Source organism: Pyxicephalus adspersus, chromosome 5 (assembly GCF_032062135.1).
Source record: "Pyxicephalus adspersus chromosome 5, UCB_Pads_2.0, whole genome shotgun sequence".
NCBI lineage: Eukaryota > Metazoa > Chordata > Amphibia > Anura > Pyxicephalidae > Pyxicephalus > Pyxicephalus adspersus.
Window position 1 is genome coordinate 85,653,866 of NC_092862.1, and position 27,676 is coordinate 85,681,541.

At 38.0% G+C, this 27,676-nt stretch overlaps 1 protein-coding gene across 15 annotated transcripts in view; it reads left to right on the top strand.

The window, feature by feature from the left end:
* TERT (telomerase reverse transcriptase) overlaps positions 1-27,676 on the top strand; it is a 292,351-nt gene that overhangs the window by 217,252 nt on the left and 47,423 nt on the right. For 11 of the 15 annotated variants that reach the window (XR_011920876.1, XM_072411989.1, XM_072411988.1 and 8 more), the window contains 2 exons: positions 9,690-9,875; positions 15,785-15,911. Coding sequence is in view for 12 of the 15 variants with exons in the window: in XM_072411989.1 (XP_072268090.1) it covers positions 9,690-9,875; positions 15,785-15,911 (313 nt within the window). In the remaining 3 variants the exon portion in view is untranslated. Of the gene's footprint in view, positions 1-9,689; positions 9,876-11,702; positions 12,062-15,784; positions 15,912-27,676 lie in introns of those variants that run through there. The other 4 variants (XM_072411997.1, XR_011920877.1, XR_011920878.1 and 1 more) reach the window with 4 other exon arrangements.

A 27,676-nucleotide genomic window follows, 5' to 3' on the forward strand; every position in this document is an offset into this window, starting at 1 on the left:
CAGAATCTTTTTTTTCTAGATTTTCCTCCTTTAAAATTGGGTGCGTCTTATATTCCGGAGCGTCTTATACGGCGAAAAATACGGTACCACTAGAGTGGTTGCCGAGCCAATAGTACATAAGAGAAAAAGTGAAAAGATAGTGGCTCTTTATGGCAGAAAATAAGTCTAGCATGGCATAAAACTTTTTATTTCAATTACTAAAACACATACTTCTTAGAAAAAAAATTGGTAAAAGAGGCCATGGCAATGTGTAACCATGACTTTATAAAATACTCCCACTAAAGAGTCCAAGATGTGGGTCAGTACTGTACTTATGTTCTATCCCGACGTGTTTCACCCTAAACGTGCTTCCTCAGGGAATTGTCGAGACCCTAGGAATTACATTAATGATAATATAGTATAGAATTTTCACAGTATTCTTACAATTTTGACAATTCAAATAAGCAGATTTATCTAAATAGTCTTGACTTACTTGGTATATTGACCTCACGAGAAGATGGTGGAAGAGTACAGTCAACCCAGAAAATGTTCGAAAAAAGGGGGAAATTACTCGATTCTACAATTTCATATGAAAAAAAATTGCAAGTATAAATAAACATGGTAATGTATTGGGATAAAGATAAAGAAAATATTTTGGAAATATAATTAATAAATGAATGGCTATCTTATTAATGTAATCATTATTAATTAGTCCAGTTCTAGTAGATGGAGGTATCTAGAAATGTATTTAAAAAAAAAAATTTAATTATATAAAAGTTCTTTTATATATATTTTTTTTGAAGCATCACAGAATATATCTTAATTATGTCATATACATTTAATCCACAAAATGGTTTACCCACGATTTAAATATGTACATCACATCTTAGACTCTTTAGTGACAGTATTTTATAAAGTCATGGTTAAACATTGCCCTGGCCTCTTTTACCAAATATGTTTCTAAGAAGAATATGTTTTAGTAATTGAAATAAAAGGTTTTATGTCATGCTAGACCTTTATTCTGCCATAAAGAGCCGCTATCTTTCCACTTTTTCTCACAATACATTATAACAAAACAGAACAAAATAAAACAAAACAAAACAGAGAAAAAAAGGGCGGGGAAGGATTTATAAAAAAGACTTGAAATTTATCATCTCTTTTAACCCTGGAAAGTACATTGCTCTTACGTTGTAAATCTGTCTGCTTTTTTTTTGTATTAATAGTTTATCTGCATCACGGCCCCTTACATCTTTTTTAACTTTTTCTAGAGCTAAAAAACATCCTTCCTCTTCATAAAATATGTGTTTAAAGACCATATGATGGCTTAGGGAAGTGGTTACTTTGCCGTTCTTAATATTGTATATATGCTCATATATTCTTTTTTCAATTTGTTTTGCCTAATTAGTAGCAATAACGGCTACATATTGCTAGGTAAATTAATCCTCCCATTTTACAAGTGACCAGATCACAACCTAGGTTGTCTCCGTCCATTTGGCAAGGGGAATCCCTTTCCTTCCGTGGTGACTACGGAAGGTGGGGGTTCCACTTCCGGGTTGGTTATCATCGGGAATGGGGTCATCAGCGGGAGATTCAAATGAATCTCCTGCTGAAAGGAGTCTCAATTCCCATATGTTCCCAGGTGCATAACCCGGAAACTAACATCAAGGCCCGTTCTTGTGCCACGTGGGACTGGAGACTGGAGTCATATAAGGGGAACAGTCAGTAAGGGCAGCAGTAGCGGAGATGTTTGCAGAGACCCAAAAGAGAACAACATCCTACAACTAATTAGGTACGTTTATACATATCAATGCAATCATGTTTATCAAAGAAAGGGGCTTTTCTTGATACTGGGTATTGTTGTTAGCCCTATGAATTATATAAGCTAAATAATATATCCTCTTAATCATGTATTTGTAATAAATTGATAATATATTTGATAATTCATAATATATTTTAAAAAAAGGGATTTATTAGTTGATATTATAGATATTTTATAATATTCTTGCTAGTCTTATGAACTGTACACATTAATGAAGATATCTTTTTAATAATAATTGGTAATTAGTAGATAATTTATTATTTGGGATTGATATTAAAATCAACAATTTCATGATAAGAGGTATAATGTATTTATTAATTATAAGAAACATGATTTACAAAATTGGTAAATTATTAAATAATATACATAAAAAATCAATTACTCTTTGATATAAGCAATAAAATTGAGAATTATATTTATTGAGAACTATATGAATTTACAGGTGATTGATATTGCTGAACTTATAAACATATGAGAGAATCCTATAAGGAGGAATCAACAATCAGGTTTGAAGTTTTGCATTAGAAAGGATATAATCAATATAAGAGTCAAACAGCTGAAAATAAACTTTTTTGTTTTGATGTTTCATTATTCTAATGGAGAAGAAAGATAATCCACAACATAATTCTGGATAAGTGAGTGTGGGTTTCGCACCTGGGGTTTCTAACAACAATCATGTACTATGAAAGTTTAAATCAAACATCATGTGTATTCATTGTTTTTGTTTTAAGGATATAAAGAGAATGGGATATCCATCATAACATGTCCTTCTGAGGAAGCCCTTGTGTGGAAACGCGTCAAGGACAGTTTAATTTGAAAAAGCTATAGATGTTTTCTAATGCCTATGTACTCCAGAAAAGAAAAATTGATACTCACAAATGTTTTGTATGTTTTCAAATATTTGTATTGAGAAAAAAAATTGTAAAAAAATATTGTTTAAGGAAAAAAGTATTGTAGTAACAATATGTACACTCCTTAAATGTCCCATTTTCAAGAAAAAAAATTCTTTTGATGTCAAATATATCAACAGGGATGTGGTGTGGTGTTGTGAAGGAATTTTCCTCCTATTCTCTCAAATGTAGAATCCTATGTTCTAACATACATAAACATTAGCCTACATAAAGACATTAACATATAACTGAGGTAGGGACTGTGAGCCCCTTTGAGGGCAGCTAGTTACATGACTATGGACTTTAAAAGCACTGCCGCGCTATATAAATACTGTGTAAAAAGAATAATTATAATAATATATATTGCATGGATTTACTGCACATGTAAGAAACTGAGCTCTTTGTTTGCAGGGTTCAAAGCCATTTACCCTGCGGTGGGCAACTCAAATAATGTTTTTCTAAAATCATACATTTTAAAAATACCAGTGAAACGAACAATTGCACTACTCCCAATAAATGAAATGAACATATACAGGTATGCCATCTTGTTTTTTTCCTCTTCCTAAAGCTGTATAATGTATGTAGTTTTATGTTATTCTGAAACAATTATTTACTGCAGGATCTATTGTTCCTTTTTTAATATATACAGTCCTTTTGCTGCTCGGGAAACATAACTAGTCTCAATGTTTCACCCATGCAATACCACAAGCTACTCAAACCTACTTTGTTTACACTATCTCATATTTAGTAGGTGCATAATTTACAAACCGTATTTAGGGACCAATTATGAGTACACTTACTCAGAATGTGAATAAAGCACTAAATTAATATGGCATAATGCGGAAACCCCTTTGCTTGTGAGTATTCTCTAATCAGTTTTTTTGTCTTTGTGGGTTTTTAATAGCAATTCTTGCTTGTCCATTATCCTTTCAGAAAGGGAAGAGAATATTCTTTTGTTTTTCAATTTGTTAATTACATTCCTTTTTTTTTAGGATCAGGTATTATACTGTGATGTCATTTGTTATTAGTGATATGGGCTGTGTGCAGGGTTTAGAGCTAGTGTTTAGCTACAGGTAATGGTTAGCTAGGTTTTGAGACTGAGATTTCATTATAAAGCATGCACAAATCAGTTTATTACAGAATGCAGACAAGGGGTCACATAATTTTTTGTATCTTAAATAATTTGCACTCTAAATTTTATAGCTTTTAGTGTCAAGCCATTCAAAACTTTTTCATTGTGGTAAATGTTTAAGAAATAAATACATGACATTTTAAATATGTATATTTTGACAAATCCAAGCCTGACTTCCTGGTTTTCTATACCTGTTGTGAGGGGTTTCGCTCAGGATCGCCTTTGCTAGGGTCAAAGGACACTTGTCTGGTTCATCCAACTCAGATCACACACCGAGGTATCAATTTTAAGCTGGCTTGCAGCCAGGTTTATTGAAGGTTGCGGATAAAATAACAAAACAGCAAAAGAAAACCTTGCCTGTCGGGCCTTTACTATACATCAAGACATCCCTCTCTATAAGCTGGAGGGCTTCTCCCTGTCAGCTCAAAACCAAGCTTTCAGCAACCTTCTGCTCACTCTTTAGCTCACTCACCCAGACTGACTTTCTGAGTCTCCAAACAGAGCTCTCTCACACAGTCCACCTGGCTGTGTCTCTCCAAATAGAGCTGCACTGACACAAACCCCTGTCTGTGTCTCTCCAAATAGAGCTGCACTGACACAAACCCCTGTCTGTGTCTCTTCAAGCCAAGCTGAGCCCGCACAGACCCCTGTCTGTGTCTCTCCAAGTTAACCTACTGACTGAGCTCCTGGCTCTATGTTATATCCCCACCCTCAGTGCTTCTTCATTAATTATCTCCCAGGTGAGAGTCTTCCACCTGCTACTTCACACAGGAGAGGAATCTTGGGCAAATATACCTCACATAAAAGAGGAATCCTTGCAAATATATCTCCCTTCCACCTCCAATCCTGCCTTGGTGTCACACTGTGTGCTGTTCTCCCCAACCCCTTTACCCTGTGAGCACCACCCAGCACTTTTCAATAATCACCTGTCTGTTTTTGAGTGCCTAGTGAAAAGTTAATTACAATATAGGGAGCACTGAACAGTTGGGCCATAATATAAAGACGATGAAAAATGGGTAGTATTATGGGAGTGAGTATTATAAAGTTGGAACAATGTATAGGGGGAGGTGGGGTGGTAGAAAGCTGACACAATTGTAAGGGTTACTGGATTTCTATGGCAACAACAACTAGAAACACTAAATTTGTCATGTGTTGCTCCTCTCACTTTTCTTCTTATCTTCTACTATGATTTTTCACTGAAGTGAGTGTAGGCAGCAAAAAGCAATGCCTGGAAAAAGAAAGACACTGGAAAACCAGGTAAGTTGCTGCCAGGGACATGACCATTAGTGTGACATGGGAATTGAGGGAGCTCACTGGGAACTCATAGGTTTTTGTTATGTGTTGCAGGTGAATTATTTAAATTCTTTTTGTTTAGTTTCTGTTTAATTCTGGACATTATCAAATATAAGGCAATATGGTATGTTTAAAATGATGTAATTGCAGTTCTTAAACTGCAAAAAAGACTCTGCATATGAAACGCTAAAGAAGAGCCTCTTCTTACTTTATTTGTCCCCAATTACCATTTCTCATTGAAGACGCCTGGCATGATTGCTAAAACCCTGTTGTTTTTGTTTTGTTTTGTTTTTGCTAAAACATTCAAGAAGTATGATTTAACAGTGAACTTTCCATTTTTTCTGGTAATTATACAGGCATGTTCCTGTTTATAGAATGTGTCCTTGAAGACCGTCCGATTATTCTTGCCACTGTTCTCCTAAATGCAAACCAGGTGTCTTTCCTAGAACAGACTTCGGAAAACTTAAAGAATTTCCAAGAACGATTTTTAATTTTAGAAAGGGATTTTAATTTTACACCAGGATTTTACACTCCTGGATTAATACATCTCAATGCCCAGACAAATCTCCTCCATGTGCCACATTTGTGGATGATTTACTAATTGCTATTTCCAGTCCAATTGTTTCTTTACCTATTTTATTGAAAGAATTGGATGCATATGACCTATTGTCAAACTTTAAAATCACCTATGCTAAACCAGCAGCAGTTGACATTGTTCTTTGCCTCTGTAAATTCTCATCTGACACAATCCTTTGCCTTTACATACAAATCTGAGGCGCTTACATATCTAGGCATGAAAATACTATGAGACCCATCTGAGCTGATAGTACCTAAAAACTTCCTACCTCACCACACTACCGACCTATGTACGTGGGAAAAAAACGTGTTCTCCTGTATGGGTCATATTAATATTATTAAAATGAATGTGTTACTGCAATTCTTGTACATTTTACAAACCTTACCATTAAAGATTTAGTGCTCATTCTTTAGAACTCTCTCCTCCTATATTTTTAAATTTATATGGCACAACAGATCTTCAGGTCCTGCAGACCTCTGCTCATGAGGTATAAGATGGATGGTGGCTTGGGAATCCCTAATTTTTTCAAATATTACTTAGCCACTCCTTTATCACAAGTTTTAGACTGGTGCTGGCATCGTAAGTCCAAACTGTGGAAATCCTTAGAGCAGACCTTCTCCCAGATCCCTCTTCATCTGCTGCCATGCCATGGCTTGCCCTTATTTTCTCTTCCAAACTCCATCCCAGGTTGCACCTGGAGTATTTGTAGAAAATACTTTCACAAATTAGGCCTCTTGCCCTCTCCTTCCTCTTTATATCTGATACCAGGCAAACCGTCTTTCCCTCCCTGGCATAGATGTCCTAATTTATTTGTGTCTGATGACTGCTAACATATGCAGAGCTTGGCAATTGCTTAACTCTGGGTAATGAGTGGGAAGAGAGGATTTGAGTTCTTCGACTCAGCCATGGTTGGATAGGTTAGAGAGTTGTAGAATAGTGCAACTTTCCTAATTTCTGCAGGTGCTCCTTCCTAGAGACAACTTTCACAGGCCCTTGGTGTCCTTCGAAAAGGCTATGTATAGAGGAGGGAGGCATACTTTCTTGCTTGTCTATGTGCTCCTTCAGACCTCGCCCCCAGATTTTGTTTCATCCTATCTTTTAGCACAATGCTTCTATTAGTAGTGGATACCAAGAATCAGGCTCTAAACTAGTCTTAAGATAGTACCACACTCCTGAAAAATTCTTCAATACGTGGTTCTACTGGTCTCAATTTAGTTCCTAGCCAGAGCATAGACACTTACTGGGTCCAAAACAACTCAGTAGGAGTTGAACTTTAGCGAAATTGATGGGTCCCCCGAGGGGTCTGGCCATGATAAAACATTATTTCCTTCCTCCCCTTTGTTTCTGTTCTCCTGCCCCCCTCCCCATTACACACACACACACACACCTTCTCCCCTCTTTTGTAATTTCTACTTCTTTAGAGGTGTTTGACACACACTTAACACCTTTTTTATTCTCTCTTCTATATGTACCATCTTGCATTTTAAAATGCACCCTTCATTACATGACAATATCCTGTTTATGCTGAAGCACAATTTCATGTATATTTGCTAAATTTGTGATTGTAGTGCTATACCATGCTATACTTTGATATGTATGATGTGCTTTTTCATGGCATGTATTTGTAGAAATAAGTTTTGTTATTGTTTGAAAAACCTTCTTTGTCATAACTAATGTTGAATATATTATATATATATATATATATATATATATATATATTGTTGCACCTCAAGATTGTTTATAGATATTTATAGATATATGTGGATAGATATAAATGTATATATAATGTATGTGTATAGGTGCAGGAATGTCGTGTTTAAACATGAAACCTGTTTTCCTTTGTACTGGCCATCTGGATCACCTAGGAGATGTCTTATCAGTGGTTATCAAGAAACTTCAACCAAGGAACAATAAACAAAAACAGATAATAAAACATGCCAGTACACAAGATCTGGTTCCCATAACAAACTGGTTATTATCAATATTATTTTTATTATTATTAAACAGGATTTATATAGCGCCAACATATTACGCATCGCTGTACATTAAATAGGGATTGCAAATGACAGACTAATACAGACAGTGATACAGGAGGCGAGAACCCTGCCCCGAAGAGCTACAAATTGTGATACTGGGCCAGGGGGGCGGTAGACAACAGCAACAATGAGGGGTAAGGGGCTAAAGAGTCGGACAGAGTGGACTTCAAATGAAGTGAAAATGAGAGAGGGTGGGGTAGAAAGAACTCTGTATGTACAGTTAGGTGAGAGAAGGTGACCCACACCAGCCCCGACTTTGTTGCCAGGTCTGGGGGTATGTGTAAAGTGCAGGCCTCCATAGGAGAGAGCAGCAGCAGAGGCAGAGTCAGAGGAGGAAAGCCAAGTTTCAGTGAGAGCAAGAAAGTTGAGAGACTTAGAAAGGAGGAGGTTGTGTATGGAGGTCAAGGGGCAAATAATTAATTAATTTAATCCATCAAGCCTGAGTCAGCAGAAGATGGATGCATAATCAAACAGATGTGTTGGGTTGATAACCCAGCTGGACCTCCGGTTGACCCTTAAATTTAGATTCCAGCAAGAGATTCTTTTATCAAATTTAGTTGGGAGGTCCATCAAATTACATTACCGATCCCAATCTAGTGGGGTGTGTGCTAACTGATAGTCATTGTACAGAACACACCCACTAACCAATCAAGGAGTCCCAATGTTACCTAATGGGACTTAACTATGTAAAAGGGGAGCTGAAATAATAACAAGGGAGAAAGGGAATGATGAGACTTCTTGGGGAATCAGGCTCCTGGGGTACCCATCAACATCTTTACAGGTAGCTATAACACATTCCTGAATTGCATTCTTATATTGTTCAGTATATGTCTCAGTATATGTCTGTTATTATTGTTATATTGTTTTGATGAATTGTGTACTAAGTAGTTAGTAGATTATTACAGGGGTTACTACTAATAACTTTATGTCCAAGTGATATATATATATCATTGATTGAAGTTCCTGTGTTTAAATATCTATCTAGACAATATGCTGTGTAAATATCTATCTAGACAATATTGCTGTGTACTTTGTTTCACCTTGTTTTCTTAATTAAACTGTTTGAGTGACTAGCTATCATTTGTGCATGAACCTTCTTTTATTGAATATCTATATGCATTGATAGGGGATGTAATTTCCATTTTTATGCAGATAAATATTCCTAAAATAACAATATATTTATATATATATATATATATATATATATATATATATATATATATATATATATATATATATATATATATATATATATATACCTGGTAATGATGTAAAACTATTCAGAGCCATTCTGTACTTAGTTGCATGCATGTATTTGTAAGATGTTGAAAAAACAGATATATGTTCACAGTTTGAAAACCTAGAAACAGAAATTCATTCAAAAAGTATTATTTGGTTGCTTAAATATTAATATGTAATCATCAATGTTTAATTATCTATATATAAAACACGGAAACTGACATTGCCTCAAACATTTTCTTGTGGGAATCAGTTACTGTCACTAAAACACCTGAAAGATTCCCATGAGGGAATGTTTGAGGGAATATCTCATTCCCTGCTTTATAGCCTTAACTTTGCATTCAGAAAGATGAGGGCTACCAGTTTTGAAATGGTTACCTCTTTTATTTTGTTTGCTGTATAATCATGTCAACTTTTATAATTGATATGCCAAATTAATATTTCTAATATTTAAAAGGATTTTTAAAAACTTTTCATGTACATATGCATTCAAAAGTGATTTTAGCTTGCGTACTGCAAGCTGTGGACTTCTGTGTCTGCTGGTATCTGAGTTTTTTTTTCATCAACCTCTAAACAATGTAATATTTTGTCTAAAGGTATTTTTTGTTCTTTATTTTATTTACTATCAGCACAGCCTGTATATAGAACATTTATATAAATGTACTTTAGCTTTAGGAATGATGAATGTGTGTATTTATTTCCCACGTTTCCCTTTTTATTTTAGAATTTTAGCAGAAGGAATTCCTGAGTATGGGTGCTCTATAAGTCAGCATAAGACAATGGTGAATTTTTCTACTGATGATATTCCAGGGTGCATAGGAGTACAGCGCTTACCAGCTCACACGTTATTCCCATGGTGTGGCTTGCAGCTTGATACACAGACTTTGGAAGTGTACTGTGATTACTCTCGGTAAAACAGCCTTATTATACCGTACCTTTTTAAATTTTAGTGAAGTATGTTTTATTGATTTATACTTTGCTATTCAGAAACACAAAATACACCTCAACCTATAGGGGTTGGTTTTGGTAATAGTGCAATATTAAGTAACTAGATGGAGCAGAAATCCTTATGCATCATTACAAGGCTTTTGGCACTGGAAAATATCTGCTGTCATAGAAAATTCAGTTCGTCTCCTACATTTACCTCCAACCCTTTACCATGAACTTTATCCTTCCTCCTCTGAGATGTCAGAGTCAGAAAGTATACAAAAGATATTACCCAGGATATAAAATTACAACCAGGATAGGGATAACCAGGATCAGAATGTCAGAAACAATTACCAAAGGTCTAGCAAAACTAACCAGAATAACTGATTAATGTTATCCCAGCAAAATTTTAGCACGGATGTTTGTTTGTTTATTTATTGTTTTCATGAACTAGGCTTGTTTAAATATAAAGGTGTGGTGCAGAATGTACATCACTTATCACTTGACTTACAAAATGGCATGTTAGGAAGTGAGGGATTGAACTGACATGTCAGCAGGCTGCAAAAGGTCAGTGGCTGGTACAGGCTTTCTACATATGCACATTGTTTAAGCAGCATGGGACAAATGGGACATGGGGGTAATTGTAAAGATTGTATACAAAAGGCTTGTAGAATTTCTAGTGTAGATTGACACTGTGTTTGTAGTGAAAATCCTGAAAGGAATATAAAGTAAATACTATATGAAATCTTCAATTGCTTAATACCATATCATAGATGAATTTAAACAAGGAAAGGTATTGTCCTAAGGAGTTGACTTACATTAGACTGATGGCGAGGTCAGCTCATTATTACTATTATACTGCACTCTTTGATCCGATTCATATATGCCTCAAATAAGAGAAAGAGGGTAAGAGAGAACAATAGGGGATTTGGCTATATATGCCCTTTGTAGCCTATTATACAAAGTAAAGAGATATATTAGAAATTAACATGTCTGAGTATACTGGTTACAAGAGAAAGGACCACTATCGTAAGGAAAAGAGAAATGGAATGTTGGATGACTTACCTGTCAGAGATTGAGTGTTTAGGCATTTTATGAGTTGTGATTATCAGGATAAGTTTATAAAGTTGGGTAAAAGAAAATATATTAATAAATTATTGCGACAGATCTAAATGGTATAAATATATATATAAGTGTATTAGCGTATATTAGTGTTTAAAGAAACCAAATCTCTACATGAGTGAAAAAACAAGAACATATCAAAAATAGTTTTTATTTCTGAATCTGGTTAATTTTCTAGTATCCAATATTTTATAAGGAGCTAATTTATTATTGTAACTGAACTGAATATTTAAAAAAAAAAATCAACTTTTATCCAATATACACATTTATGAATTTTCTATAATTGCCATGCAGTGTATTAGTAATACAGTAAAAAAAAAGGTTTCACTTGCCGGGGATTTTTCAATATATTTATTTCAGGTCTGCTGAATCCAGAGATGACATCATTTCATTGAATTGGCTGTAGTTCTTGTGATATAGGAATCGAAATAGACGATTTTACCAACAACAAATGTTAACACAGCATAATATTATCAATCTTTATTTACAACGATGTTTTGCATTTTATATATCAACCTCCTTAGCGGTAACCCCGAGTGTGACTCTGGGTAGAAAAAACTTGCTAAAAGTGGTAACCCCGAGTCACACTTGGGGTAGGAAAGCAGCGATAAATAAATGATAAATAAAGACATACCTTATCTGCCGGTGTCCTCCTCCGTTCTGATTTAGTGATCACATCTTCCTGCAGGCTCCTCTCTTCCTGTCTTCTCCCTGCAACAGCGTCTCTGTGTCTGTGTCTTGATGAGTCATCGGAGGAGTTTACTGGAGACGTCTGTGCATGTGCCGGGGGGCGTGGCCAGCGTGAAATTCAAATTTTTTGTTTTGGATTCAATACAAATAACTGTTATGAATGCAATACAAAGTAGCCAGTATCTTTCTGAGGGTTGGAGTGAGAGATACACTGTTACAGTGTACTGCCTACCTGCCAATACATTTGATTACTGACCATCTTTTGACCATTTCCCTTGTTTCAAAATATATCACACCCGGGATGTTTATTAGTTGTTTATTAGTTTATGAGAAAAATCATAAAAACCTGAGATTTTTGTGTTTTTTATTTAAATTTTATTAATAAATTTAATTATTATTATTATGACATGAGTTTGTGTTTCAAACTTTATTTTACTCAGATTCTTGTTTGGACATATTCTGGTGAGTTATGCCTAGTAATTACAGGCCTACAATGAAAAAAATTTTCATGAAAAAAATGTACTGCTTTTTGACATATAAATCCAGAAAGAAATGAACCGCTAGGGAGGTTAAATGTAGCATTATTTTCATGAAACTTTTATTTGCCTTCTTTTTATTCATACATTTTCTTTTTTACAGAAATGGGTTCTTCAAAAAGTTCTTTAAATGACCCTAATGCATTTTGGTGCATTTGTGGTGAACATTCTCAGCAAAAACAGAAACATTACAGAATTTGTAAAATGAGCATATCTTGCATATTTTGGTAATAAACTTGGGGGACCAAGATAAGTATTGGGCTCCCCATATGCAAAACTTGTCCCTGATTTGGAATCAGCAAGACGACCTGTGCCGCATGGTGCTGATATTTAGTACACTCCCTAATATTCCTGTATCCAACATGGAGGATATACAGGGTTTGGAGTGTATTCCAGGAGGTAGCAGTGGAAGCAAATATGAATGAAGTGTTTCATCAAACCAGCAGTTCTCCCAAAAAGAGCCTAATGATTTAATACGTGACCTAAGCCTGTAAAAACAAGCATCTGAACTTTTAGCATCCAGGCTAAAAGAAAAAACTGTCTTGACGCTTCATGTGGATACAGGCCCTGTATAGGAACCTCACTGCTTTTGTCAGAGTCAATGGAACTCTTTCCCGCCCATTTTCCATTACTAATAGAACAAGGCAAGGCTGCCAAATATCTCCCTTACTTTTTATCCTACTTCTTGAGCCCCTTTTACGCCATATTCGCAAGAATCCGGATTATAAGGGCGTAAGAGTAGGCTCCACTAACCATAAAGTTGCCACCTATGCGGACAATCTCTTTTATTACTATATTACTACTCCCCAGGTAACCATCCCTAACCTAGTTAAGGAATTATGTCAATTTGCCTAGTTCTTTGAATATAAAGTTAACCTTCATAAATCAAAAGTTCTGGACATTAACTTACCGGCAGAATTTAGGAAAACTCTGTCTCCTACCTTCCTGTTTAAATGGGCACAGGGTTCTATCCGACATCTAGGCACTAACATCCCAGCTGACCTGACCCGCTTGGTGGACTGTTGCAGACATGCCAGCTATAAGGGTTGGGTGAGGCTAGAAGACTCAATGTCCCCTGTCTTGTTAAGCATGGTGGCATGGTACCCGTCTGAAGATACTGTTACCCTGCGTCGCCACCCCTTGGTAGGTGAGACGCTTAAAGTTGTGACAAAGTATTTCTATGTGGAGGGGATTGTTGCCCTTCCTTCCCTGTTGTCTCCTATACAGGGGCACCCCAAGTTTCCAACCAGTAGGAAGGATCCGATATTTGAGACTTGGATTGAGTATGGTCTCTTCCGGGTAACCCATTTTCTCCAACCTTCCACATGGTCCAGCATAGAACAATTCCAGATGGATCACTCCCTTCCCTATATGGATATCTGAAGAAAGATACAATACCAACACTTTATCTTGTCAATGCCTTGTCAATATACTTTTATTGCCCCCTTGCTCCTCTATGTGGCACCGGAGACCCCTTGAGAGGTGTGCTCTCCTATATGTATAAATTGCAACTGACAACAGGTGATCCCTCTGTACCCTATTTTGTAGCCAAATGGGAAAGAGACCTTGACATTAGGTTTACTGAGGACCAAAGAGACCTGATGGTATACTATAGATACAAGGCTTCTATTAGTAATCAATATCAAGAGACCAATTATAAATTGCTCACTAGGTGGTATAGAACCCCTAATCGGCTAGAAAAAATGTATCCACACACAAGTTCAGTGTGTTGGAGATGTGGGCAACACACAGGCACGCTATTGCACATATTTTGGAGCTGCCCTGTTCTGACCTTGTTCTGGACAAGTGTTGCAGAAATTGTCCACAGTCTGACAGGGGTGTTGATACATGGCAAACCAGGACTTGCCCTGCTGCATGTGTTGGCATTGTCGAGGAAATGCTACAAAAATTCTTCATTACGCCATTTATTAAATGCAGCCAAGGCTTGCATCCCACCGTTGTGGAGGCAAACTACTCTGCCCACCGTACAACATTGGGTAACCAGGGTGAATGATATACAATATATGGAGGAGCTTGTGAAATCGGGGGATTGATCTTCTTGTAGACTGGTACGTACTTGGTTTTACTATGATGACTTTAAGATTTCTGCAAATTATATACAGTTACTTAGTGATAAAGGTGCTTTTTCACTGAAATGCCGAGAAGAAGACTGGCGGCTTTCATAGACTGTTCCACTCGAAGTTTGAAATCTGTTTTACAGCATAATGGCAACTGCTATGCATCAATTTCGATTGGTCACTCAACAAAACCTAAAGAAGAATATGAAAATATCAAAATGTTCTTACAAAAGCCATGCTATCATGAATACCAATGGTCTATATGTGTTGATTTAAAAATGGTGAACTTCCTACTTGGACAGCAAAGTGGATACACAAAGTACCCATGTTTCATCTGCTTGTGGAAAAGAAAAGCAAATTAGGATCACTGGTAAAAAGTGACATGTCCTTCAAGGGAAAACATGAAAAAAAGTGCAGCGAACATCATTAACAAGCCAATGGTTGACAAAGAAAAAATCATTCTCCCTACAGAACACATAAAGTTGGGATTAATGAAGCAATTTTTTTGAAGCTCTGAACAAGGACGGTGATTGCTTTAAATACATTTGTAGATTCTTCCCTGGATTGGGTACTGAAAAATTAAAAGCAGGAATCTTTGATGGACCCCAGATTCGGAAACTGATAAATGATTCAAATTCCACAAGTTACATGACTGATACTGAAGCTTCTGCCTTACACAGCTATGTCATGGTTGTCAAGAACTTCTTGGGTAACCATAAAGCACAAAATTATAAAGAACTGGTAAAAAACTTGCTCCTGAACGTAAAAAATTTGGGTGCTACTATGAGCATAAAGGTACACTATCTCAATAGCCATTTGCAAACATTTCCAGAAAACCGCGATTTAGGTGAGGAACCAGGGGGAGAAATCATGCAAACAGAGTTTTTCAATGATTTTTTTGTTATGTACATATACCAAATATAGAATATATGTACATTAATATTTCAAAAATTTAATTTTGTATACGTAGGCATATGTAGTTTTTTGTGTTTCATTAGTTTTCTATAAGGTTATTATTGAGGTCATTATTTCAAAAACTAGAGCCAATCTAGCAAAACCAATACCATATTTGGAATCTGTGATCAATCATAACCTAAAATGACTTTAATCTGTTTGGCAAGAAAATGTTTGTTGACCAGTGTAAAAGTTTAACTTCAAAAATACTTTAAAATGGCTTGTGTAATATTGTGTATCAGATATGATTTTTAACATTTTTACCAGTAATTAACACTTTTTAACAGTATTATGCTTTTTAACAGTATATACAGATATATGAAAGGTCCACTTCATATTGTATGAAGCCTATACACATGGTATTTATTTTCTTTAAAAAGCTACTCCTTGCTGCAAAACTTTTGTTATGTTGTGTTATTTGATTATTAGCCATACTATTTTCTACAAGTAAGGTCTTTTGTATTTAGTATATCTAAATAATGTGTATTTTTATTTTCATATTGTTTTTGCAGATATTCTTGCACTTCTATTCGATCCAGTCTGACATTTTGCCATTACAAGGCACTCGGCAGTGCTTTAAAAAGTAAACTGATAAAAGTACTTCAACTCAAATGTCACGGTCTCTTCCTTGATCTTCACGTAAGTCTACAATCTAAGTATACAATACTATATTTTTTCTCTTTACAAAATTAGGCTTTTAAATATTAGTTGTGAAGTTGGTAATTAATCTTTGTCCTATGGCCAACCCCTAAATTATACAAAGAATAAATTTGTTTGTGTATAAATAATACAAAGAGAGAGAAAGAGGGTTTTTTAACTCTATATATTAAAAGTATACAAAAAGATATAATATTATAATACACTTTGTATATTGAGATTATACAATCTTATATTGAAACACTTGTAGGGCCCCTCCTCCAGCTGTATTATATTCATACCGTGGGGAGGGGTCTTTTCTCTTCAAAATTAGTCAGTAGCATCTATTAGTGCTGAATATTTCTTACAATAAATTGTTAATTTTAGTCCCTTAAATCCCAACGCATTTCACCCTACCGGGCTTCTTTAAGGGATTGAGAAACCTTGGAAATTATGATAACACATCATACAATCAATATACAAACGCAATATTAAGATTGTAGCTATCACATGGTCACATGACATCTTGTATATTATAACAAACAACAAATTAAAAGGGTGTCTTTTTCACATTACCTTCGATTATAGCATCATATCCATCAAGTAAATAATATTAAGTTCATATTGTATAGAATTAAAAAAATATGCTTGTACATATTATGTATATAGAGCAAATTTTATACATGAGACTTACTTTATTTGTGTTAACGCTGGGTCACAGACAACATAATACCATAACTTCTGCTTGCTATGAACAGAAATGGCTAGTTAAACAAGCTGACCTCTCTGGACATAGAAAAATCCCATTATAAAAGGAATGTTGGGATTAACCACTTTGGGGTTACAATTTTAAGTTATACACATATAAATCTAACTAAATTGTTAAAACCAATTAGATACCTTATAATGGTATAAATAGATTTGTGTTGGGTTTCACTTAATGGTGTTTACTGCCTGGAACATCCGGTTAAATCTTACTGTTAAACTTGTAAAATCTGAAATTTATTATGATAAAAATATCTGATGTTAGTATCTTGATTTAGTACTCTTAATAAATATGTATAATATCCACTAGGGGGCATACCTGTGTGTTCCTGTGTGGTGGGGGTTAGGTTGTCAAATATTGTTGCTTTGATAATGATATATAGGAGTGAAAACAACGAAAAGAATATATATATATATATATATATATATATATATATATATATATATATGCCTAGGTTAAATTTATACTAACCATTCTGTTTAAATGTTAAAATATAGTAGATGTAAACCTACCTCGTATTAGTGGATATGCACCAACCTATTATCTGAAGTAATATGCATGTAAGAGAATTTCACTTTCTGAACTCTAAAAGTGAATGTGAAATATATGTTACAAAAAGACAAAGTAAAGTGAAAATTACTGCTTATATCATCCGTTTGAGCATGGCGCTACAACGTCTGAAATCTATAATGAATTGCAATAAAGTATCAAGTTTTAATCTATTATTTCTAATCATCTCGACAATATATATATTATCTACTAGAGCAGCAGTTGCTAATCGGTGGTCTGTGGACTGCTTATGGTCTGTGGGAACATTTTGGTGGTCTGGTGAACCCCCAAGGACCCCACTGGCAGGGCGCACCGGCCAGAGCCACGGACCACGTCCCCTGTACTAATCCCGGGCTCGGGGAAGTGGGTGGGCTGTGTCCCTGGACACAACCCACCCACTCTCCCATTGCAGGCTCAGATCTGCGATGGGAAAGTGGGCGGGGTTATGCCATCTTGACGTCACTATTGGGGAGGTTTCTCCCCCTTTGAGTGACACCCAGCTCCTTGAGCATGCTCAATCAAGAGCCAGTAATTTTAGAAGTCCGCGAGACCGAAAAAAGATATATTAATCATGTATATGGGAAGAGTATTAAACTCCAACCACAATTTGTTTTTTACTTGTAGGAGTTATTATCAATATTGAGTTAAATGTTACCTTTTATTAGAGTATACTCGTGGGGGTATAGTAGTCAGGGTAGTAAAGTAGTCAGACGGCAGCCTTCCGAGCAGGGACTGCTGCCTTGCCTGATCCATCTTTAAATGTGTTCATCCTATTAGGTTGCGTGTATACATGCGCATGCGCCAGAGACGCCGCACAAGCAGTAATATGCTAACAGCACACTAGAAGTGGGCATTTCCGCCAACACCTGTTGATGCTTATCTCACTATATTTGGAATTAGCAACGCGTGTGTGCCGAGAAGGGTGCACTAGCGATGCTATAGAGCAGGTTCCAAAGAAAGGCCACTTCCGCCCATTCTTGGTTACCTGGGTAATCCGATGCTAGGACCCACGTGCCTGTGTGTTCCCTAGATCAGAAGGGAATATGATGTCTGTTTGTCCAGCTGGGCTGTTCTTTTTTAGAGGAGTAATTTAGCTATTGTTAACTTTTGAATATGGCGTAGAGCCGCCTATAAGGGTGAAGATGTGGAATAATGATGAATTATATCTACAGTTCAACAAGCCATCTAATATAACATTCCAAAATGTTTAGCACAATGTATGAAGATTAGATAAAGGAGAAAATGAAAAAAGGGGGGGGGGGGCAGGGGGGGGGGGGACATACATGGATATATTTTTCATAGAATATTTTACATATAGATTCATTAGTGATTACTTATTGTAAAAGTTTATGCAATATGTTTATCTAAACCCTAATTCCTAATACAACACCCATAGTGCCGCAAGTACCATATCATATACATTAAATAATTCGTACAGTATTTGCCTTGTTAAGGTATATCGTTAATTATGATTCAAATTTACATTAAAATAATTTTTTTTATATATGAATTAACTCACTTAGTCGTCCGCCTTCACTTGCCGATATCTAGAGGAAAACCTCCAGTTTAGCAAGTCCTGGGCGCCAGAGGATACCTCCGGTGCCCAAAGGAGGGATGGGGGAGTAAGAGAAACACCTAAGGTTGCCAGTGTCTCTCATCTAATGTGCCCCAATTTAGGGCACTCCCATTTCTCGTAAGGCGGGTTCAATCTGAAAATTAATATTAGACATATACATTGGGGATCAAGGGTTTATATTCATTGTTTAATACAATAACTTTGTTAGAACATTGAGAGCAGTCTTGTCTTTACTCTTAGCTTCATAAGCATTACAATGAATGATTATTTATTATAAAAAAGATTTAAAGCTTAAAGTATCATTTAAACCTAGGTATACATTAGCTTTCAACAACATAATCCACTTAGTTTCTACCTGTAGTAGTTTCTTGTCAAACTCTCCACCTCAGGGGTTTATTGGAACATGTTCAAGTGCATAGAAACTTATCATTTTTGGTTAAAGTTATGTCAGGTGGCTACATGATATCCTACTGATGTGATGATTCTTCCATGTGTAATGAAATGCACATGTTCGTAAATTCTTTTCTTAAAGGCCCTTTTTATTATGATATAAAATCCTCCACACTGGCAAGTTAATAAGTAAATAACCCCTGTTGTATTACAAATAACGTAATATTTAGGGGTGAATGTCCATTGGGTAGTACAAGACATTGTGCTTCCCTGATCCAGGGACATTGATTACAATGTCCACAGCAAAAGGTACCTTTAGTTTGTGGTCTGTCGATATCTGATTGTGGTCTAAAATGACTAGATTTGAGGTGATCTTTTAACGAAGGGGCTCTCCTATATACGAAGTTGGGCCTCTTGTTGATAAATTGGTTTACTAGTGGGTCTGTCTTCAAAATATCCTAGTGTTTTGAGCATATTTCTGTCACTGCCTCATGTTGTTGGTTATAACTTGTAATTATTTAGAACACATTTTGTTTAGTAGGTTTTTTGTGTTGTAGTAGGAGTTCCTGCCTATCCTTAATGAGTACTTTTTGGTATGCTTTTTTAAGCACCTTATTGCTATAGCACCTTGCTTTGAGACGTAGCTGTTTTTTTTGTTTTTTTTTAAAACTAATTTTATAACTTCAACACAAACAAAAACAATAATACCAAACATACAAAAACAAATTATGATATTGTGAGCTTACGTTTCAAATACTGTTACAAAATTAAACATATAAAAGACATACCCTGTGTAAACACCATATAACAACCTTTCTTGCATACCTAATAGATTCCAATAATAAACCAACAGGTAATAGGAATTTACCTCCGCTATCTATTTAATTATTTTTCATTTTCTATCACCCATGTTGAATATTTAAAGTGATTATAAATATCTATTCTTTCAGAATTATCTAATACCTTATCAATAAAAATATGCCATACATAAAAAAACTTGTTACTTGTTCATCTTCTGAATTTTCTGCTTCAAACTTTTCATTGTTAAGCACTTTTTTGAGTGCATTAATCACATTATGTACTGTTGGAGTGGCTGTCTGAATCCATTCTGTCAATATCATTCGCTTAGCTGCCGACAAGCAAATTATAATCAATTCCCTATTTTCCAGTCTCTTCTCTGGGGAAATCACATTCTCCCAATATCCAAACAAACACAAAATAGGTGATAGTGGTTTGTTTTGTAATATCATTAATAAACTTAACTACTTCCTTCCAAAATTTTAATATATATGGGCAACTCCATAAACTGTGTATTAAGGTGATACCTTCTGTCTCACATTTCAAACAACAGGATCTAGCTAATTTCCCTGAATTTGGTATAGGGACCCTAGTAACTTTATATGCTCTATGTATTAATTCAAATTGAGTTTCTCACCATATTTCGTTAATCACATATTTTCGTACCAATTGATAACCCTGTAATATATGGTCAACCAGGTCCGGGACTAGGAATTCCTTTTGCCAATAACTTACATTTGTTGAAGACAATGATTTCAAAAATACTCTTTGGCAGTGTCACAGCTACCTCTTCCTCACTAAAGCACAAGCATCCCTCTCCTGCGCATGCTTGCAGTTCCGAAGCTGGGCATACCTCTGTTTCCAAGCTTTATCAATTCTGTCCAATCCGCTGGCCAGTTAAAAGATAGCCTTGCTATTTAGCTGGCTCTCGTACTGCACTTTGTGTTCGTGCAACAAGTGGTGTCTCCATTGTGCCGAGCTCTTGATTCTGTGAACTAGTTCCTGTATACCTATGGCTTAATCCAGTGTTTCCTGTATCCAGCTCCTGTTTTAACCCCTTGTTGTTCAGTCTGTTGGTTCCCAGCCAATCTCGCTGTGGTGTTCCTGTGTTCCTGTCTACCTGTGGATATCACTGCTTCTCCTGTGCCTCCTGCTGTTTCCAGTGTCTCCAGTGTTCCCTGTGCCCGCAGTTGCCCCTGTGTCATTGCTGTCTGTCTCCTGGATCACTGGCTACTGACCCCTGGTGTGTGATCTGACCTCTCTTGCTTGCTGCCTGTCTTGACCTCGGCTTTCCTTGACTATCCTCCTGCCTGGTGATTTGGTACTATGCTTGCCCACCTTGGTGTGCCCAAGCCCTGCAACCTGGCCGTAACCAGCAGTGCAACATCGTCACCATCAGAGGCTCTGGAGAAAACCTGGTTACAGCTTAGACTCTGCGCCCTGGCCCTTCTCAGGGCTCGCACCACCTCCATACGCCCCCTAGTGGTCCTGTCTCTCCGTGCATGACAGGCAGGAGTTTATATGATTCTCAGTATGAGTACTGAGTACATTTATAGTATGATATAAAGATATCGATATAGGGGACTTAGTAAGCAGAGTATCAAAAAGATTCTTCCATAAAGGATGTGATTGCGAGTATGGTAATATAAGAGAATTATAATAATTACATGTTTGAAAATAATATAGTAAGTGTATCATCCAAGATGGAAGATCATATTTATGCTGTAAAACCTCTCTCTCGAATAAAATCGAAACATATTCTCTTCAACTACATCCATCAAGCTTTCAATATCTTTATCTCTCCATTTATGAAACACCATATTCACTTGTCCCTGTAAAAAACTAGGATTACCTACAATGGGAATATATCTACACTGGTAGATAGATTCAATCTATGGCAAATTTCTCGCCATGGTAATATTGTGTCTCTTATTAATATATTGTTTTTACCTTCTTTTGGAAGATCTTTAACTTTTTGATGCAAGAGGGCTCTCAAATCCAATGGATCAACTAAATTCTGTTCCAGATTATAATTAGAATGTCTAGAGGAGCCTAAAACATGACATATTAAACAGGCCAAGTTATATAGGCTCACATCGGGAAAATTCACTCCTCCCACCTCTTTACTCACACACAATTTTGATATCCTTGCCCGTTTCCCCTGCCACAAGAATTTGATAAATGCTGCATTTAGTATTTTTACATCCCTATGTTTTATTAGTAATGAAATAGTCTGCATCGGGTACAATAATCTCGAAAATGATGTCATTTTAACTAACTGACATCTTCCAAAAAGAGAAAGAGGGAGCCTATTCCATATGTTTAATTCTCGTGTTATATTTTGAATCAACGGTGGATAATTTAGTTGATACAATGAGGAGAGTAATTTACCTATTTTTATACCCAAATAAGTAAGAAATGAATTTGTTATCACAAATGGAGTATTCTCCATCCATTTACTCCCTTAGAATGTGATAACAGAAGTATTTCACTTTTTTGAAAATTTATTTTCAGCCCTGAAATTTCACTAAAATGTGAGAATAGTTCCTAGATACCTATCATATCTATAGAAGGATTTGCAGTGAATAATAAAATATCATCACCAAAATAAGCGGCTTTGACTCTTTTTCCCTTTTTTCACTCCCTGAGATTCATTAGAAAGTTCTATGGTCCTTATTAAGGGTTCAAGCGCTAAATTGAATAACAAGGGTGACCCTTGTCTTGCACCTTTTCGTAATTCAAACGGATTAGATAAAAAACCTGTTGTGTGTAGTCTAGCTGTAGGTTCCCTGATACATATTATATAACGAATCATAATAGGCGCCTTTCATTCCAATATCCTGTAGGACCTTAAATAGCCATTGCGTGTTGACAATATCAAATGCCTTTTCAGCATCTATTCCTATCACAGCTATATCATAATCCGGGTGTAACTTGGCCTTTTCCAACACAGCCAATACTGTTCGTAAATTTATTGTCGCTGATCTTCCTCGAACAAATCCTACTTGAGAGGGAGATATATGTAAATTGTAATGTTTTTCAGGACCTCAGTGGGGGAGAGTATTCTGAATGTACTGTTTCTAACGGTAACCAGCCAGAGCTGCTCAAAAAATGCCGAGCCCGAACCCCATGGATGTCCCAAAAATGGGGACATTGGAGATGGGTACACTTGTAACCCCGTTGCCCTGAAATATTTCCTAGACACACGTAATGTTGACCCGATAAGAGGATGTTGGAACTCGCCACCCAGAGCCTCAAAAGGTAACCATGAAGCCCCCGCTAACAGAAATGATGACATTGCCTCCTCTAAGTACACCCACGGTTTCTGATCCCCATGCCTGCACTAGTCAATCAAACGCAACAAATGTACTGCCTGTTGGTACAGGATCGGGTCAGGGAAAGCCATCCCACCCTGAACTTTGGGTAAACGTAGGATCTCTTTATGTAGACGAGGGGCATCTCCCCCCGAGACAAAACGAGGAAACTCCCCCCTAAACCTGTACAGCAGAACGGGGCAGGTGAACCAGCAGAGTTTGCAAAAGATATAATAAACGATAATAATATAATATTATTATACTGACTAATAATATAATAAACGAGGCATTAACGTTCATCTTAAGAACATTACATCTACTGAACCAAGAAAAAGTATGCTGTTTCCAGCACTGTAAATCTCTTCTTATAGAGTTCAGTAGTGTCAGAAAGTTCATATTCACTGGATTCCCTAGATACGTGATGGCCCTTTTAGCACATTTAAAAGGGAAAAGGGTGATATTTCATTGATAAATCTGTGAGAGTGACCGACAATGCTTCATATTTTTGAAGGTTAATTTTTTAATTGGATAATTGTGCATAATTAGTAATCTCGGTCAGTAAATTAGGGAGGGATGTCCTGGGTGCAGTTATATAAAAAAAGTAGGTCGTCAGCATAGGCTGCCACCTTATGCTCTTGACTAGAGATGAGCAAATTTCTCAAAAATTCGATTCGACCGGTTCGCCGAATTTTTCAAAAAGATTTCCTTAGATCCAAATTTTTTCCTTTCATTCCAATATGCCGTAGGACCTTAAATAGCCATTGCGTGTTGACATTATCAAATGCCTTTTCGGCATCTATTCTTATCACAGCTATATCATAATCCGGGTGTAACGTGGCCTTTTCCAACACAGCCAATACCGTTCGTATATTTATATATATACTTGAGAGGGAGATATTTAATCTGGAAGTAAATGGGCCTGCTCTTACTGCTGCCACCTGCCCACTGCCCAGTACCCAGCTCTAGATGCCAGACTAGACTCAAGCTCAACAGGGTCTTCTTGCCCCATTGATTCCGCCAAGCCCGTTCCCTTTCATGTGGTTTTGCTACATAGTTGGTACGGATTGGAATCTCGTTGATCTATTCATGTCTCCGATAGCTACAGCTTCGACACTGTCCATATGGGTGATGGCCTCAACCTCTAATGCCGTCCTTGCTCCTTCTCAGGGCCCAACGCCTCCTCCTCATGCTGTAACTGATGCCGCCTGCACAGTTCCCAACTCTGGATGCCAGTTACCAATGCGGTCCCCGCTCCGTCTCAGAGCCTTTTTCTGCTCTTCTTGCTGCACGGCCTAGGCTTGATCAATATGAGGCGATGCATGTATACTTCCGATGAGCCAGCTGATTTGAGTGGGTGGCATTTTTAACCCTGGAGAGCAGGTTGAACTGTAAGTTGAAATGCATGTCAATCACATACAGTGGGTGGAAATCTGCCAGTGTGGCCCTGTCCAAGTTCCCTTCTATGATGTCCCAGTGCACATTAGGAATGTGGTACTCTAGAACGTCACCAGCTTTGAATCCAACAGACATGGACGTGTTTCATGTCACCAGACATTTGTGGCTCAGCACCTCGGTGAGCCGAATAAACAGGTGGTCCAGGTTGGTTTATCAAACTGGCTCCAAAAGGCAGCTGCTTCCTTGTACTGTATTGGTGTAGTCCTGAAAACTACTGTACTCCGTTTGAGTGTTTCATCGATAGATAGATAGATAGATAGATGGTGTGTTACATACACACAGCCAGAGTCAGGGTACCCTCCCTGAATGCATGCACAGTATAACACTTGTACTGAAAGACAGACACACATACGGCAGTGTATACTGCCGTATATAGTTTGTATACTGTGCTGCATATTTCAAGCGTCACCACTGAAGGAAAGTGCTGCATACAACACACACACACACACTGCACTTGCATTTTTGGTGTCAACCCTCCCCCAATAAAAAAATACACTTACTATACATATTTACACTTTGTGATGCATATCACCCTGCAAAATATCACTCTGCACTCTTCACGTACCAGTGAGGCAAGTCATAGTCTTCCATCGTCGGAAGCTGCCTGTCACCACAGCTATGCCTCAACAACCGCGGACCGCCACCACGACCACCAGCTCCAGAGCACCTTTCTGCCCAGTTGGATGTTCGCCCGTGTGGGCATTTTTTAATGTCCATAGTGATGATGATGACAACACTGGTCATCTGCAAACTGTGTGCTCAACACTTGAAACGAGGCAAAAACCAAAACAAACTTGGAACAAGTTGCATGAGCACCCTTTTAAAAAGCCACCACCCGGTAACCTGGCGGGAACACCTGGTGAAAGCACAGAGCTCTGTGCGACCACCTCCGCCCAAGAAGCAAGCTCAAACTGCTCGATCCTCCTCCGCTGCCTTTCCTCCTTCTGCCACCAAAGTTACCCGTGCTGCTGCCACCAATTTGAGTGGGGCATGTAGCCGAGCATTACCTTTTTCAGGCTCCACCAGTGGTGAGCAGGAGCTCCAACGCAGATCAGCTGCTGTTTGTCGCATTGTTAGCAGCCAAGACTAGGCATCATTGCCATCCCCCACAACTTCTTACCGCACCGTCCAATCTTTCTGTGGTTAGCATTAGCAGCATCCAACCTTCCATCCCCCAGATGCTGGAGCGCAAGAGGAAATATGTCCCAAATGACCCCAAAACAAAGCTGATCAATGCGGCAATTGCACAGCTGATAGCATCAGAGCTCCTCCCTTACCGGCTGGTAAAAATGTGTTCCTGCTTTGCATTGGTTGGTCGAGCAAGCATGGAGTGGGAAGATATATTTCCTATACAGCTTACTGGGTAATTTTGGTGGCAACAGGGGAAGATGCAGCTGCAGCAAGGCCTGCATACCTACCTTCGCCCAGAGCACAGCGCCATGCAATTTCCACCTCAACCTCCACTTCCACCTCCTTCTTTGACTCTTGTGCCTTAAACTATTCTTCCAGGGACACTGCAGTGGAGACCCAGCGCCTCCTTTTCGGCAGCATATGTTTACCGCCAGCAAGATCATGCAGTTTGCTATTTTGGTGCACAATTCCTACGTTGCCACGCAGTCCTGAGGTTGCGAAGCCTGGGTTCCCTCTGCTACAGGGGCGCAGCCATTCTTAGTGCCTTGTGGGAGCAGGAGGACATATGGCTAACTCCCAACAGACTTCAGCCAGGCAAGGTCATGTGTGACAATGGGGCCAATCCGCTGGCAGACACACACGTACCTTGCCTGGCTCCCGTCATGAACCTTATAGTACAGCTCTTCCTGTTGCTGAAGGTAAGAAAGTTGTCAGCGGATTTCCGCCGGTCGTATACAGCCAGTGCCAGATTGGTGGATTCACAGCGAAATCTGAACCTGCCAGTGCACCGGTCAATTTTTGATGTGGCCACACTTTGGAATTCCACCTTTAACATGCTGCAGCGGTTGGCTGATCAACAGAAAGCTGTGGTGGATTACGTGGCAGAGTCTGTTCGTTTGAGACGTATACCTACACTACCTTTCTTCAGCCCTGCGGAGTGGCTGCAAATGTAGGACTTGTGCACTGTATTGTCACCTTTTGAAGATGCCACCAGGATGATCAACAGAGATCAGGCCTGTGTCAGTGACACCATCTCCATCATAAGTCTGCTGGAACAGATGATGGTGGATCTCGGACACGACACAGAACGGACGCCGCATCAAGAGACGTTTCAAACATCATCTCAGACATGCGTGCCTACTAGACATAGTGCACCACAAATCCAGGAAGAGGAGGTGGAAGAGCATGAGGTGGACATTGCACGCATGGGAGAAGGGGAGGAAGGGGCAGAGGTGGATATTGAGGGTACATGGCATCCATCCACCCAAACACAAGGCGCCATGTTCCGTGGATGGCAAGACCAGGCGGAGGATGAGGAGGATGACCCTGTGCTGCTGTTCAACCCACAGGAGTCTGGGTACAGAATTACCTCAGTTGTGGGTAGTTTAAGCCACATGACAGGCTTCATGCAAGAGTGCAAAGCCAAAGATACACACATTGAACACATTAAAACTAAGACTGACCACTACTTGATTGCTATATTACTGGATCCACTTTACAAGCCTGAGATACAACAACTCATCTTGCCCCAATACAGGGGAACTAAAATGAAGCACTACCAAGAAGTGCTTGTAAGGGACTTGTGCTCAGCCTTTCCAGCTGCCAGCAGCAGCAGGGATCCCCATGGCAGTTCCACCAGCCAAGGGAGCCAAACAACTGATTTAAGCAGCGGTACAGGTCGGCATGGGCGGCAGAGGGACTCTAAACCAAACTATGCAGTCTTTTTTTCAGTAGAAGCAAGCTGCCAGTCGTACAGCAATTGCCAATGACACCGAGCAGCGGTAGTCAG